At 44.4% G+C, this 15117-nt stretch overlaps 1 protein-coding gene across 1 annotated transcript; it reads right to left on the bottom strand.

The window, feature by feature from the left end:
* Positions 1-514: 514 nt before the first annotated feature.
* slitrk1 (SLIT and NTRK like family member 1) lies at positions 515-5817 on the bottom strand. Its single transcript, XM_004066702.4, has one exon. The coding sequence runs from the start codon at positions 4728-4730 to the stop codon at positions 2649-2651; it is 2082 nt and encodes a 693-aa protein (XP_004066750.1). The 5' UTR covers positions 4731-5817; the 3' UTR covers positions 515-2648.
* Between the last annotated feature and the right edge of the window lie 9300 nt (positions 5818-15117).

Below are 15117 nucleotides of genomic sequence, written 5' to 3'. Positions count from 1 at the left end.
GCTGGAAGTGTTTCATCAACTGCCATCTCCTTGGGGGGGGGGGGGGGGGGGGTTGCCGCGGCGACGGCAAGCATGCTGCAACACAGCGGCGGCGGAGTGCAGTGTGCTCAGCGTGTAAAAGAGGCCACTGCGCTCCACTGTGCTTCCATCAGCTATTATCAGGCGCATTAATGAATGGGTCCCACAGTGAGTCACAAAGGACTGCAGCACTGGAACACCTGACTGCCTAATGTATTCACACAGAGGAAGTGAGTGTTTGGAAGCTCTATTATCCAGCAGAAGGGACTCTGCTGCACACTGAACTCCATTTGCATTTTCCATTACGCCTAATGCTGCTTGTGTTCGTCTGTGACACAGAAAACAAAATCATGCGGCTGGATTGCGTTTGACACACATCAGTTATTTTGGAGGGATAAGTCAGCCCATATCATCAAACACACTCTCCTGTTGCAGCACCACAGCAGGAGGTGGATATGCACCTTTTTTTTTTGAAAGGACCAATCCTAACTCCAAGACAAGTTTTTTTTTTTTTTACTCAACCTCAACCACACTTTATTTAACAAAATAGAAGCAGGGTCAAATATCGCAAAGCATAGAAATGTAACTTTGAACACAGCGTTTCTGAGAAAACAAAAAGAACCATCAGTGGGCTGTGGCACAGTTATACTCCACGGAATAGACTCATAGTTTACAGTAGCTCGCCCCCCCCCCAGTGTGACCAACTGGGAGAGGAGTAGGTCGATATTGGGAGGGGGGGGCAAACCCTTCTGTGAACATAAAAAAAAAAAAAATGAAGGAAAACGGAAAAGGGCTATGATGTTAGTCGGCAGAAGCTGCAGTGTAGGTCACATGTTTTGAGAGATGGAATCGGGGCGGGGGGGCATGCAAATGGCCGGCCCAGCTGCTCTTTCCATTTGCTTGGAATGGGAAGGGAAAAAAGAGAATGGGGGACAAAGGGCAGTGATTCAGCACCATGGACAGCACTAAAACTGCAGAAATCGCAGTTATTTTCTTAATTCAATTTTTTTTGTGGCAGAGATATAAGGGAAAAAAATAAAGGGGGGGGGGTAATTATGATTTCTCTCAGAATAAGCTTAAAAAAATCGATTTTTTTTTTTCATAAAGTACACAAATATTAACAGGACAGCAGCACTGACGTCATAAATCCTAACCATGACAGAAATTGAAATAAAAATAAAAAAAAAACCTTCTGATGTTTGTTTACATACTCCCTGCCCCCTCCCTCCCTTCTTCTGTGCAGCTGAGCCTGCACAACAGGTGATCAGTCACAAAGCATTAAAACAAACAAACAAGAGAATCAAACTTGAACAGGAGGCTCCAAAAGTTCAGAAAGGCATCTGCATTGACTGTAAATGTGCTGTACAGGTGCATGCTGAGCACCCCCCCCCACCCACCCAGAACCCCCCCCACAGCCCTCCAGCACACCTCCCAGAAAGACAGTGAGTTTCAGTCCTCTTTGCTTAGATGGCTTTACAAAAGCTCACAATATGATGAAAGTGAATCATAGCCTGAAGCTTATTTTTCTTGTTTTTTTTTAATCATACTATATAGATATATTTTCACGTGGAATTTATTTTGACGTTAAAAAAAGCTCTCTACTCTATAGAAGTCTATCGATCGAATTCTAGCTCGATTATCCGAAAAGTTTTCAGTCGTTGAAAAAATATGATGGTACAAACCCCCCCAATAACCCCCCACCCCATCAAATTATTATTATTATTTCTCATTTCCACCCTCCCTCCCAGGAAAAACAAAGCAGGCTATGTTCAAAAAGACAAAACCACTGAACTATTATTATTTTTTAATAATTATTATCGATGAGTATTTCTTAATATTTATTTATATTGTAGCTACATTAGTTTTTGCAGCGTCTGAGTGACGTCACTGTGTCACGATCGACTGCGTTGTGTTACTGAATAAATTGGCACAAACTAGAAATAAAAACAGAACCGTTTGTTGTTGTTTTTACATTCATGAAGGAAAGGGTGACGCCATCTCGTGTTTAAATAACCCCTCCCCAAATACTAAATGAAAAAAGCAAATAAAAACCAAAGAAAATAAACAAACATGCTGGACATGTTTCTTTGAAAACAGACACAAATCCTGACTGCGAGTTTCACCCCAAAAATAGAGAAATGGCACTTTTTGTAATAGTCATATGTATAATTCTTAGTATCTATATATAGTTATGATATATGATGAAAAGGGGGGTATTTGGGGGGGGGAGGGTCGCCTTCTCTGCCCGGTTTGATGGCCGTATTTGTGAGACCATGCGAAAGATCTTCATGCATTTTTATGATACATCAGTCCCAATATTTACATGTACATTCATGCGCTCGTGCACAGTGCCCTCCTTCTCACACACGCACGCGCCCCTCTCCCCGTCATCTGTCTGATCTCTGTCCGACTGCGGCAAAATGGGAGGAGGAGAAGGAGGAGGGAGAAGGGGTAGCCAAAGGAGAGGAAAGGTGTAGAAGGGAGAGGGGGTGGGGGGAAATATACATATCTTTACAGGGCCTGTGCGGCAGCGGACTCACACAAACTAAACAAGTTTGTGTTCGAACCCTAGAAAATCCTGCAGTGTTTGTAATCCAGTTTTAAAGTGGGGGGAGCGGGGGGAAGAGGGTTTAGGCGTCGTTTGTGGTGGAGAGGTGCGCGCTGCAGTCGAAGCCCCTGTGCGCGCTCCCGTCCGCGTGGTAGGGCCCACTGTGCCAGTAGGAAGAGTCGCACACCGTCTGCAGGGAGTTGATCTCGGACGCGGACGAGTTGCCCTCGCGCCGCTTCGACCTCTTGCGGTTGCGCAAGATGAACACGAGCATGCCCACCACCGTGAACGCGGACGTGACGAACACCAGCAGCAGCCCGGGCACGAGCACCGAGATGGACACCCGGTTGGGCTCCAGATAGGAGTTCGAGCGCGTCCCCGACTCCTGCGTGAAGGTCTTGGACAGCGGGGTCGGCGGGGTCCGGTTGGGGCACAGCAGGTCGTTCCGGACGTAGCGGAAGTCCCGCTTCCAGAAGCGCTCCGGGGACTCGCACTTCAGGTCGCTCACGATGGCGTCCGGGCCCAGCTTCTCCGTCCACTGCTTGAAGGGCACGATGGTGCACGAGCAATCCCACGGGTTCCCGTGCAGGTCCACCTGCACGATGGAGCTGAGCTGGTCCAGCACGCCGGCCACGGGGAGGTGCGGGAAGTAGTTATTGTGCAGGCTGATCTTGGATAAAGAAATCCCCAGAAAGGCGTTGACGGGCAAAGACTTGAGCAGGTTGTTGTTGAGCAGCAGAACCCCCAGGTTCGGCATGGGGCTGAAGGCCCCCGCTGCGATCAACTGGATGTTGTTGTATTCCAAACTCAGGTATTCCAGATTCCCGAGGCCCACGAACATCTCCGCCAACAGTGCGTCCAGGTAGTTCTTATCCAAGTAGAGCCAGCGCAGCTCGCTCTGGTTCTGAAAGGTTCCGTTGTCGATCCCTTTGATGTTGTTCCCGCCCAGGTCGAGCAGGTGCAGGCTGGAGAAGCCGAGCAGCTGATTCCTCTTCACCGCGTGGATGTTGTTGTCTCTCATGTTCAGTTCGTGCGCGCTCACGGGTTTGGGCTTCAGGTTGGACAGGCTCTCCAGCTTCTTGCCCTCGCAGTTGACCCCCAGCCCCCTGCGCGTGCCCACGGACCTGCAGCTGCACGGCTGCGGGCAGGTGGCGTTGTGCAGCTGCTCTCTGCTCTCACCTGCTGCCGCGGTGGGTTTGGTCTTCAGCTGCCAGTTCTCACGAGATTTGGAGCGGCTCCTGGGTCCGTGCCCCCCGGGCGTGGGAGGCCCGCTGGCGTCCCTGCTAGGCTTGTAAGGCGTGGGTTGCGCTCCCTCGGATTGCGAAGTCTCCTCTTGAGTGGGAGGAGCTACGAGGCTGGTGTCGATTCCGCTCTGTGAGGGGCACAGGTCGGCCTCCGACGTCTCGTTCAGGTCGCTGCCCTGCAGGCGCGTGGGCGCCTCGCAGATGACCCTCCCGATCAGCGCGTCGCGCGGAATGTTCTCCAGCCATTCCTTCAGGGAGAGCAGCTCGCAGCTGCAGTCCCACGGGTTGTCCTCCAACAGGACCTCCACGATCCCGGGGATCTGCTCCAGAATCCCCTCATAAGGCAACGTTTTGATCCGGTTCCCCCGCAGGTCGAGATGCGTGATGGGCACGTGCAGGAAAACGTTTGTAGGTAGCGCGCTGATGAGGTTATCGTTGAGTATCAACACTTCAAGTTTGTTTAGGTCCCTGAACACGGCGGGGTCGATGTCCCTCAGCAGGTTGAAGTCCGCCTGCAGATACTCCAGGTCGTCCAAACCCAGGAAGGTGCTCTTCCTGAAGGAGCGGATCTTGTTGTTGTTGATGTGCAACCTCTTCACCAGCTGCAGCCCCAGGAACGCCCCCGGGACGATGTCGTGCAGGCCGTTGCTCTCCAGGTGGAGGCTGACGGCGTTGTAGAAGTTGGCGAACTCGTTGGGGAACAGCCTGGACAGAGAGTTTCCCTGCAGCAGCAGGTGATAGAAGTGCGAGCTGGGGCCGGTCAGGTGCTGCAGGCTGGCGAAGCTCCTCTTCTCGCAGTCTATGTGCAGGTCCCCCTCCACCTCCCTGCAGGAGCAGACCTGCTCCTTGCACACGTCCCTCGTAACGTTCCCGCCAGCAACGCAGAGAGCCGCATTCAGCAGCACGATCCAAAGCAGCATTTTTTGACGCTCAGCGCTTCATCCCCGGCTGATGTGGAAAGAGTATGCATCGGTGAGGAAGAGGAGGAGGAAGAGGAGGGGGGAGAGGGGGGCAGAAACGGGCATTTAAGGGGGAGACGGGGCTGGCTTTTTCCCCACATCCATGCTGCGTCTAAGCTGCGCTCGGGTCCGGGAGAGGAATCAGAGCCCCTGCGCATTGACGCGAGGAAGAGGAGGCAGCCTTGGCGCCTTCATCTTCTTCTTTTCTCTTGTCTCTCGGGTCGGGGCTGACCTTGACGTGGAGGAAGAAGAAAAAGCGCCGCAAATCTGCGGCTTTTCTTGTGCTGACGCTGCGTCGGGAGCTGTCCGCTCTCCCCTGGTGCTGAATTCACACCCCGCGCCGGGGCTTCACGGGCGATTCCTCTGCTGCCAAGCACCCGCATCCCCCCCTCTCACATCCTCCTCTTTTCCTCTACGCGTGCGCCTCTCTCTTCCTCTCCTTATTTTTTTTTCTTTTTTGCGTTTGGTGGTGGTGGTGGGGATGGGGTGGGCGTCCAGAACCACACTATCGTCTTACACACCCCTGCTGATAAAAACCTCCAATTAAAAAATGAAAAAGGGGGAACAAATCCAAGGATTTCTTTCTTTTGCGGGAAGAAGTTTGGAAAACGGTGCGCGCTCGTTCAAAGCTCCGCGGTGAAAGTGTCCCGGTCTGCAGAAACACTAATCGTGATGCCCTCCTCCTCCTCCTCCTCCTGCCCCTGCTCCTCCTCCTCTTGGTATCAGAGGAAGCGGTGTCTTTTTGCGGGCTCGCCGCTCTTTGCGTCTGCGCTCCTCAGAACTGTTGAATGCAGCGGAACGAGCGATGCGCCGCCGCGCGCGCAGACAGAAGGAGGAATGGAAGGAAAAGAAAAAAGAAAAGTCTACAAGCGCTGCGTCAGTCTGTGTGCGCATGTGTGCGTGACGTTTCGCTGCCGGTTATTTCGTGAACATCATCTTCTGAGAACAAAAGTGGAATCCGAACAGAAAAGACTCATAAACACGAAGAAAGGGTGGGAAGAGGAGCGCGTTTCTCACGTCCCGTGGATCTGTGACACTCTGAGATTATTACATCAGCGGAGGGCGGGAGGGGGTGTATGTGTGTGCGCTCGCGCGCGCCGGGGGGGTCACCCCCTCCCCCACCGCTCCTCCATCTGCAGTGCCAGTTGGCCTTCAGAGCATGAGGAAAAACGACTCTTTTCTCTGTTTTTCTCTCTGTCGGCTGTATTGTTTGTTTGTTTGTTCAGAGGAAACTCGTGACGTGTTAGATGACAAACACACCAACAACCCAGTCCCTTCACCAAAAAAATTAAGATTATGTATCTTGCCACTCCCTCATCACATTTATGGTTTTCCCTCTTTTGTTCATTAGTTTTTTTTCCCCTCTGTATTGCTTTAAATCCACCTGTAAACAAACCTCACACCCCTCTAGACTTGTATGTTATTTTTTACATTTTTTATTTAGGTTTTCATTTATTTAGGTAAAATACTTTTATTCAGTATTTTTGTTTATTTAGTAATTTGTTTTGCTTTATGTTTAATACATATATATATATTACATTTTAAATTTTCTGTCGTATCCAAATGCGGAAGGAACTATAGGACCTCACTTCCTTGTAAATATGCTTAGTGTGACAGACAGTTTTACTAAAGAAATACAAAAATTATTTGGGTATGGATTTCTAGGGATTAAATAGATAAAACTATTAACTTTTGGAGTTAATTTAAAAGAAAAAAATGCATTTGTAAGTTACAAAATATATAGAAAATAGCAAATGAATGACAGATAAATAAGAGAAATAAGAGCAATGTAGAAAAACTATATCTTAGTTTTTCTCTGCAATTTGTAAGATTTGTTGTCTTGCAAATTGTAAAAAAAAGAATTATTGCACAATAAAATAAAAGTTTTCTTAATGTCAGATTTAAAAAATGTTTTAAATATTTTACCCCCCCCCCCCCCCAAAAAAAAGGCAAAATGTTATGAATACATCTTTTTGGTGACTTTTTTAGTAACATGTGATTGGGCTGTATAGTGAAAAAGAGTTTCTTCTTGTAGCCAGTCAACATTGTTCTTCTGAGTTTACTGAAGAAATTGTTTCAGTTTATCAACATAATAATCAGATGTGACCTGAAGTATTTCTAAACGATTCTCTATGAAGGACATTTTAATTAACTTAGCCCGTTCCCAGGATACAGCGCTTTCTTTCTACACGCCTGAAATGTCAAATTGTAGTTTTTGTCTGAAATTATTTGCAGTTTGGCTGAATTCTTTATCAAACTTTATTAAATGTTTTTGATGTTTCTGTTTGAAAAGTGGAAACTAAAGTAAGCTCAAAGACACCTGGAAGAAATATCCTGGAAATGTAGTTGGGAGTGTTGATGTTGCCCATTAGGAGGAGGCCTTTATTTGCCAAAAGCCCTTGTCAGTCTCTCGTATTTATGGCGGGCTCCTGAAAATGGTTTCTTCCTGCTACTTGAAGCCTGAAGGACTGTTTATGCCGACTCTGCAGTCGGACGTGTGTCATTAAGCTGAGGAACAGTTAAGCATCTGTCATGCAGACCGAGCGGAGAAATTCATCCACTGCAGGAGAAACTTCCCCAGAGCCTTCCAAGATGAGGAGCTCTTTTTGGAACTTTTGGGAATTTTCAGGATGAGGAGGCAGAACCTCAGACTCCTTCAAATCCAGAACAGTCTGACAAGAATTGCTGGTGAAAAAGCCAATCAGATGGAAATGTCTGAGGCAAGGTCACGTCAGTCACAACGCCGACAGATGTGCATGCAGCTTATACTCACAAGCATGCTCTCCTGCAGGGGGTGTAAGCGTACTCGCATTGCTTAGTCACACTTGTTTCCACTAAACAAAATCCTGAAATCAATTCAGGCTCCATTTAAGATCAGCTCAGAACATCCAGACCCTCGTCTAATCCGCCCCAAACAGGATAAATTAAAAGAGAAGAAAGTTATCTTGGAGTCGGAGCTAACTGGATTATGGATATGAATGTATTCCAAAGAAAAACTGCATGCAGCCTGGCTGCATTATGCGACGCAGATGCTGTCGAGTTGCATTACTGTGATTCAGGACCAGAGAACTGCTGCGTACCATCTCCACATGCATTTATGCATCTGCAAACTGAAGTTTGGGAAAAGATTAAAAGGCCAAACAGTGAAAGGACGAATAATAAGTCAAAAGGAGCAAATATGTAGGGCCCTTTAAGGTCTCCGTACACTACATTTCAAGCAAATACAAATGACAAATTGAAAACAAATCTCATCTTACTACTCAGTGAAGCAGCCATCTTGATTAGAAATCACAACTTCTTCCTCCACCTAAAGGGGGCAGTAGCTGTTAGTTTGAAAGCAGAAGAACAAAAAAAGCATTAAAAAAAACTGTAATGGTAATCAGTCTTTAAGCTCCCCATGACTTCAAATAAATAAGAAATAAACTATAGTTTTTAAACTTCTATTATAAACTTTTTTGCCCCACAGATTTATTTGGGGTAAAAGGCACAAAAAATAAGGTTACGTATTGCCTCTGAATTCTATGACATTTTTTTTCATTTTAACAACTGAATGGTCATTTTTGTCCAAATAGTTGTGTAACTTTCTCAAGGCTCCGGCACAACTTGTCTGTGATGCTGATGTCTACGTTTTGAAGGCTACGCACATTTGGCTCATTTTCTACGTATGAACCTTTAGTTTTTCATGACACATGGGTGGGACACGTCATTTATAAGTGTTTCTTGCGTTCGTCATTTGAAGATGTGCGCAGATGTCCGTCGAGGGTTTCGGCCTTTACGTGAATTCAGTTTTGAGCTTTTGACATTTTTGGGTATGTTGAGAATTACGCAGCTTATGCATTTTTAACGTATTTTTTACGCGTATATTACGTACATTTTAAGCAATGCATGACTTTTGCGAGATGTACACGCAAATTTGTGGCTTTCCACGACCGTTCCACGTATATCTAACTGACTTTCAATCCTTGTTCCATCGATGTATAACTTTTCAATCGCGTATAGAGCTCGCATATCGCGTAAAAATTGCATAATTGATGCAAAAATCACTATTAATTTGCATATAAACAGCGTAATAATCACGCATGGTTCACATTCTATGATTATTAACATTTGCGTGGTTTATTTGTACTTCTTCCGTGGTTTTGAAATTTCCCCTAAAAAGCCACAACTTCTTTCACTTCTTTTCACTTTTCCAATTTTTCTCCGTGCAATATGCGCAAAATGTTTGTAGCAGCTGTGTGACATGGCCTTGAGGTGTTTTCAAGACTATTTTACCTTGTTTCCAAAAAAAAAAGGAAGTTCCAATACCTTCTATCCTCCTTGAGGGCAGACTTTTAAAATCCTCCCAAATGTTTGTGACCAAACATTGACTAAAACAAAGATTAGACCTGTGTTTTCGCTGCTTTTACAAGCATGCCACTAAGGAAGAAACTGAAAACACTTAGCCAGAACTGTGCTCTCTTGTTTGCTCTTGGGGGATTCTTGCAGGTTTGTGCCAAAAATGAGTTGGAAAGGCTTTTCTGTGTGAAGACTCATGATACCAACTGGGCAGGCCATTTCTCCCCAAGGTTTTACATTAACAGCTGGCAGCAACTGCTAGCTTGAAACATCCAAGATTGTGAGTGTTTGAGGTTTGAGTTATGCATTTATTGTTGCACAGCATCACCGTTTGATGCTGTTAGGCTGCAATAAGATAACTATGGTATTGCTATTGACGAGCAGGAGGGCGACTGTTACGATTTGGAGATAATTGCGGAGCTGCGTGGATTCTCGCGCTTCCGATCGATAGGGTTCAATCAGGCAGCTGCGTCAGACCAGAAGACTGCCTTAGATTTCCCTCTCCTTCTGCCAGTCGGGCGGTAAAGAACCGCAGTCACCTGTGATATTTATGTTGCTGTTAAAAAAATGTATGAAAATTTGTCTGTTGTCCTTTTTTGTCAATAAGTTAGCCAGGGACTGGCACGTTGGAAAAAAATAAATCACAGAAATGTATGGTGCCAGATGGCATATTTGTATCCATTTCTTTCCCTCCTAAAGTAGATGTCATTTTGCATATTGAACAAATGGAGCTCCTAGTGTTTTCTTGAAAAATGTGCCTCTACAACACCCAGATAGAAGAGGAAGTTTGTCTTGTGGTTTCTTTTGAGCTTAACTATTCCTTCTATTTGGTTTCACCAAATCATGATGTCAAAAATGATCTTTTTCTCTTGTCTTTTGGAAGGGGTTGGGGAGCAAACACCAGACAAATCAGAGTTTCTCCACTTTCCTTCCAGATGTGCATCGTCTGGAGAACTATTTTCTCCCAGGGCTTCAAAGGCAGGAGGTTCTGAGAGACCGAAATGCTCTACGGATAATTACCAAAAGGTCAGGAGCCATGTTAAGCCTGTTTTTTATTTTAGTTTTTTTTTTTTACATCAGGGTTCTCAGCTGTGTGTGTGTGTGTGTGTGTGATCCGCATTCTAAATAGACTATGGCTGTGTGTGGAGATTCATGCAATCAGGGGAAATATCATCTGATCCGGTTTACAGGAGCTAGACACCAAACAAAAAATGTTCATCATGAAATGAATTCCTGACCATAATTAAGGCCAAATACCGTTCATAATCATTCTACCACCACTCTAAAAGATTATCTCTAACCAATGGCCACTCATTTCTCCATTTCTGCCTATATTCACCACTTTGGGCCTGAATAAACAGTTGCCCTCTTGTTATTAAGCAGGATAGGAACGGCAGATGTGTCATGTGCAGAAAAAGATTGGTCAAGTACAGACTGAAAGTCATTACAACTATTGGCAGGTTCAGCAGCGGCTCTCCTGATGTATCGACCCGCACTGCTGTTTGGGGAATCAGCACAATGTTTGATTGTAAATCTATACACATCTGTCTGCAAGCTCCGGCCCCAGGAGTCACCACAACATAGCTCATAGGAGACTCGCTGAAAGCCGGCTGGGAATCCGAGCAGTCACTCACTGATTCATAAAGTATGCATCACTGGCGTTGTTTTTTTGTTTGTTTTGTTGTGTTTTAGCTAAAAGTAAAACAAAATACTGCTAAGAAATAACATCTAGTTTCTTAGTAGGAGGAAGGAGAACTGCATTCTGCATAGATGACCATTTTCAATTTAATTCAACTGGGAAACCAACCACCAGCCTAAATGTCTTAATCAACTCTAGTTTCCATATCAAACAAACCCAATTTGTAAGGCCAGACATTTTTGTGTATTTGCCTCTTTTTGAGCAAATTGCTTTAATTTTAATATTTTCCACGAGAAAACCTTTGTAGCAGCTTGCTTGGCACCGCTACATGTACTACTTCTCCTTTTTTGTCTTGATATAAACAGGGTTTTTTTTGACAATGTTTGTGAAAACAAGTATATGAGGAGGTCTATGCCTCTTTGTTCTGCTTTCAACCTGTTAGGCTCCCAAGGATGTAAAGAAGTCCGTTCTCTGGATCCCCTCCTTCTCTCAACACCTCTCCTAACTTGCCTTTTCTTTACTAATTAAACTGTTGAGATATTCGCAATTAAAGTCAAAATTATTTGACACAAGGCAAACTTCAAACAAATGGCACCGCCTCAAAGTGACAGAACCTCAGTCTCATGTTTTAATGCGCTACAATTAATCCCATCATGGCCTGTTGCCATGGAAGCCAGTTCATCTCTGCTGATTCAGTTCTTTTTTTTTCTTCTTCCTTTTGCTTGGAACAGATATCTAGGAAGACTGTCAGCAAGCCCGATCTCTGGGTAATTGGCAGGAAATCATATGAAAAGAAGTGAATGTCGCATCCAAAACCCCTTTATCATAAGTTGGAGCCCAACAGACAGTGACAAGCAGGCTGTATGGAAGTTTTTATGGTGACAGAAACTGCCCAAATGTGGTAATTACCTTCTGGGGTTTATTTTAGGGGCTAATTTACAATCATGAGTGCTTTATTATAACATCAAAGAGGCCTTTGATGGAAGAAAGACTCCTAACTCTTGTCTTTCCTCCTTGACCAGCAATGGATGTATAAAGAAATCTTAAGTGAAGGATGCAAGGGTCAAATTTAGCATTCAGGAGTATAGTACAAGGCATGGTTGGGTATACATTTTACACATCTTGATTGAAGTTCAAATCTTCTGTCATGTCAGCAGTTAGGTCGGCTCCAAGAGCAAGTCGGAATGACCTGAAAGCTAATTCCGTTGGAGATGATCAGTGGTGTGTGATAGAAAGCTGTCCAACATGATGAAGCTCTCCATCAGAGGGTTTGATTTAATACCATAAGGACAGTTATGTGGAATATACCTCAAACCAAGTGGACAACAGAACATTTTTGATGTTGTGTTTTTTTGTTGTTTGTTACGTTGATGTCAACATGAGTATTTATGGGTTATGGCTCTAAATGTCAGGTTGTTGCCACTGATTTACAACAGGTTATCATAGATTATATGATAGGAGCCTGCAGGCCGATGGAAATTTGAATGCAGTGGGCCATATTTGGTCCATGGACCGGACTTTGGACATGCCTACCTCAGTGTGCTTTTTGTTGATAGCCAAGCATCAGTATAGGTGATTTGGCAGTTGGACTGCTGGTATGAAGAAAGTAAGACTGGGTAACTTGTTGAATTTGTGGCTGCAAAATATGCCCACATGGTAAGCAGTCTACCACCATGCTCAATGTTCTTCACACCTATTGACAAAACATTATGTATAATCCTTGATTTTGTAAGATAATTGTTGATGTATGTCATTCCACAAGTCAAATCTTTTTCACCAAACTATAGGTAAATGTAGGCTCCAGTGGACAAACTCCAAAAACCCTTTATTTTAGGAATCCAGCATCATTTAATAACAACCAGGATTTCTTATTAATATTCAAAGCAGCGTTAGATTACCTGACAGTTTCAGACCCCTGTTTTCTATTACAGCCATTTAAATGTGTCTTTGTGTCTCAGATTTATCTTTAAAAACCTCCAATTATCACGTTTTTTTTCCCCTTTGATGTCTAGTCAGCACCTACTCTATGCATAGGTGATCATTTTGATAAGTGGAGGTAGCTCATTTACTGAAAGAAAGGATAATTATATCTTTTGAAACCTAATATCTGAGTCTTCTGAGCTTTGCAGAATTGACCTGAGAGAAGATTATCATTAAAGCAGCTCCAGATGAAAATGTCATGCAAGAATGGTCCTGTTTTATTAGTTGTAATCGCACAGAAACATAAAAGCATGGAGTGAAATGCTGACATTTCTTGTCAAATAATAAAGTTGAAGGTAGTCTTTGTTTAGTTAACCATCAAACACTTGCACAGCAGAAATGCATTGAGGTGATAATTAAAGCGATAAATGGAGAAAATGTTAGTAGTGGCTCCGTGTGTTTTTTATGCAACAAACAATAACAGTTTATTTACATGCTTCATAGAATAAAAAGCCGCCTCAATACATTTGAGCTCTGAACACAAAAATAACTGAAGACGGACAAATCAGCCAAGAAATCAAAACAAAAATCATAGAAAATAAATAAAAGAAAAATGTAGAAAAAACAATTTAAGCAAACTAAGTTCGGCTAAAATCTTTAAATTAAAGTAACACAAAATCAAGAGAATAATTCAATTCAAGACACATTTTGTTGCAGGTGTTCAGAACCAGGCGTGTATTGGTGCAAAAGGTTAGTAAGATAAGGAGCCAATCCTTTAAGGAAATTTCAAATAGAATGAGTCTTGATAAAAATCAACCGAACACAGGCCTTAGTAACATGCCCCAGTATGGGGGGTTGACAAATAGGGTTTTTGGGTTGTCCGGCCAATAGAGGGTCATAGAAAGGAGTGGCACCAGTATGTTGAAGCGCAAGTGTACCTTGCAGTTCCTTTGAGGCTCCTACAGCCACCTTAAGGGATGTAGTGAAAAGGGAACATACCATTGTGTGTGTGATAAGAGTATTGTGAAGAATTCATAAGGATAGAGTAAATTGTATGCATTTTTTACGCACGGGGGATGCTGTCGTGCGCTGCTCTTACGCTGCTCTCTAGTCATTAGCAAGGTTTACGACCCACATAAACTCACTCTGATTGTCCAAGTTCCACATTTCCAAGGCTACATACACACCCAGCATGTGACATGGGTACAAGAACATGGTGCGAAATGTTGAAGCAGTGCAAATCTCGTGAATCTTGCTCCAGACTTTTTTTTTTTTTCACACGTCTTTTCTAATATGAGATTTGGTGTCACAAACCGCAATTATTCATTTCTCCTCCATGATCAATTTTCAAATGGTTGGCTCTTCCATGTATTATAAGAGACACCATCCATACGTCACTGATTGGTCAAAGTTCAACCTAGTTTACTTTGAAATGCGCATATAGTAGCTATACGTTTTGAATGGTAGTTGGACGAAGAGCCTGAAAACAGTTGTATAAACTTGTGATGCATGAACACAAACGTTTTGAACACGGACGTCCAAAGTCAGGCAGCACCCAGGGAGTGCACCCTTATCACATGAACAGAATTTCTTTTAAAATAAACTTTATTTCACATTATGCCATTCTACAAAAATGCACATTCAGGTATGCAATAAGAACACAACTGCAAATATCAAATACACATATATATTAAAAAAAATTACAAAAAACAAGAACAACAATAAAAAAATAGGCCAGGGGGTTAAACTTTGTTAGAAAAAAAGTTGAATCTTTCACATACAGTGTTACGGGGGAGGTAGGAGGTACACAGGCGCAGAGAGGAGAGGAGGCAGGAGGTTGCAGGTAATGCGGAGCTTTAATAAACAAAACAAAAACTACAAAACAAAACAACTCCAACAGGCAGGCAAAACTCGAAACTCGAACTACACAGGAACTCGGGGTATGACATAATATGGACCAGCACAGGAGGAAGGGAAAGACAAGACTTAAATACATACAAGGCAACAAGACACAGGTGGAACACTCAGGACTGATGGGGAAGGGTAAAACTCGAAACAAAAACAAGACAGGAATACTACAAAATAAAACAGGAAGTAACTGAAACCTATACAGGAAATAAAGGAACAAAACACAAAGAAACTGAAACCGTTACATTACCCCCCCCCCACCACCACCACCACCCCTCAAGGAACCGCACCAAGGTTCCACCTAGAGTCGACGAGGAGGGGGCCCGAAAGGCTAACACAGGGGGTAACATAGTCCGGAGAACAGCCTGGAGGCCGTGCAGTCCGGCGCGGCGGGTCCGGAGGACGGCCGGGAGGCCGCGCAGTCCGGCGAGGCGGGTCCGGACAGCAAACGGCTGGCGGCTTGGAGTCCGCTTCTGGAGCAGGGGGCCCTCGCCAGGCGTCTGGTGCAGGGGGCTCGGGCCAGGCGTCTGGTGCAGGAAGGGGTTG

Source organism: Oryzias latipes, chromosome 2 (genome assembly GCF_002234675.1).
Source record: "Oryzias latipes chromosome 2, ASM223467v1".
NCBI classification, from domain to species: domain Eukaryota; kingdom Metazoa; phylum Chordata; class Actinopteri; order Beloniformes; family Adrianichthyidae; genus Oryzias; species Oryzias latipes.
This window is presented reverse-complemented; position numbering and strand designations above follow the sequence as displayed.

Bases quoted from the DNA above. Each gene is read 5' to 3' on its own strand.
- slitrk1 (XM_004066702.4), bottom strand. From the start codon at position 4,730: ATGCTGCTTTGGATCGTGCTGCTGAATGCGGCTCTCTGCGTTGCTGGC.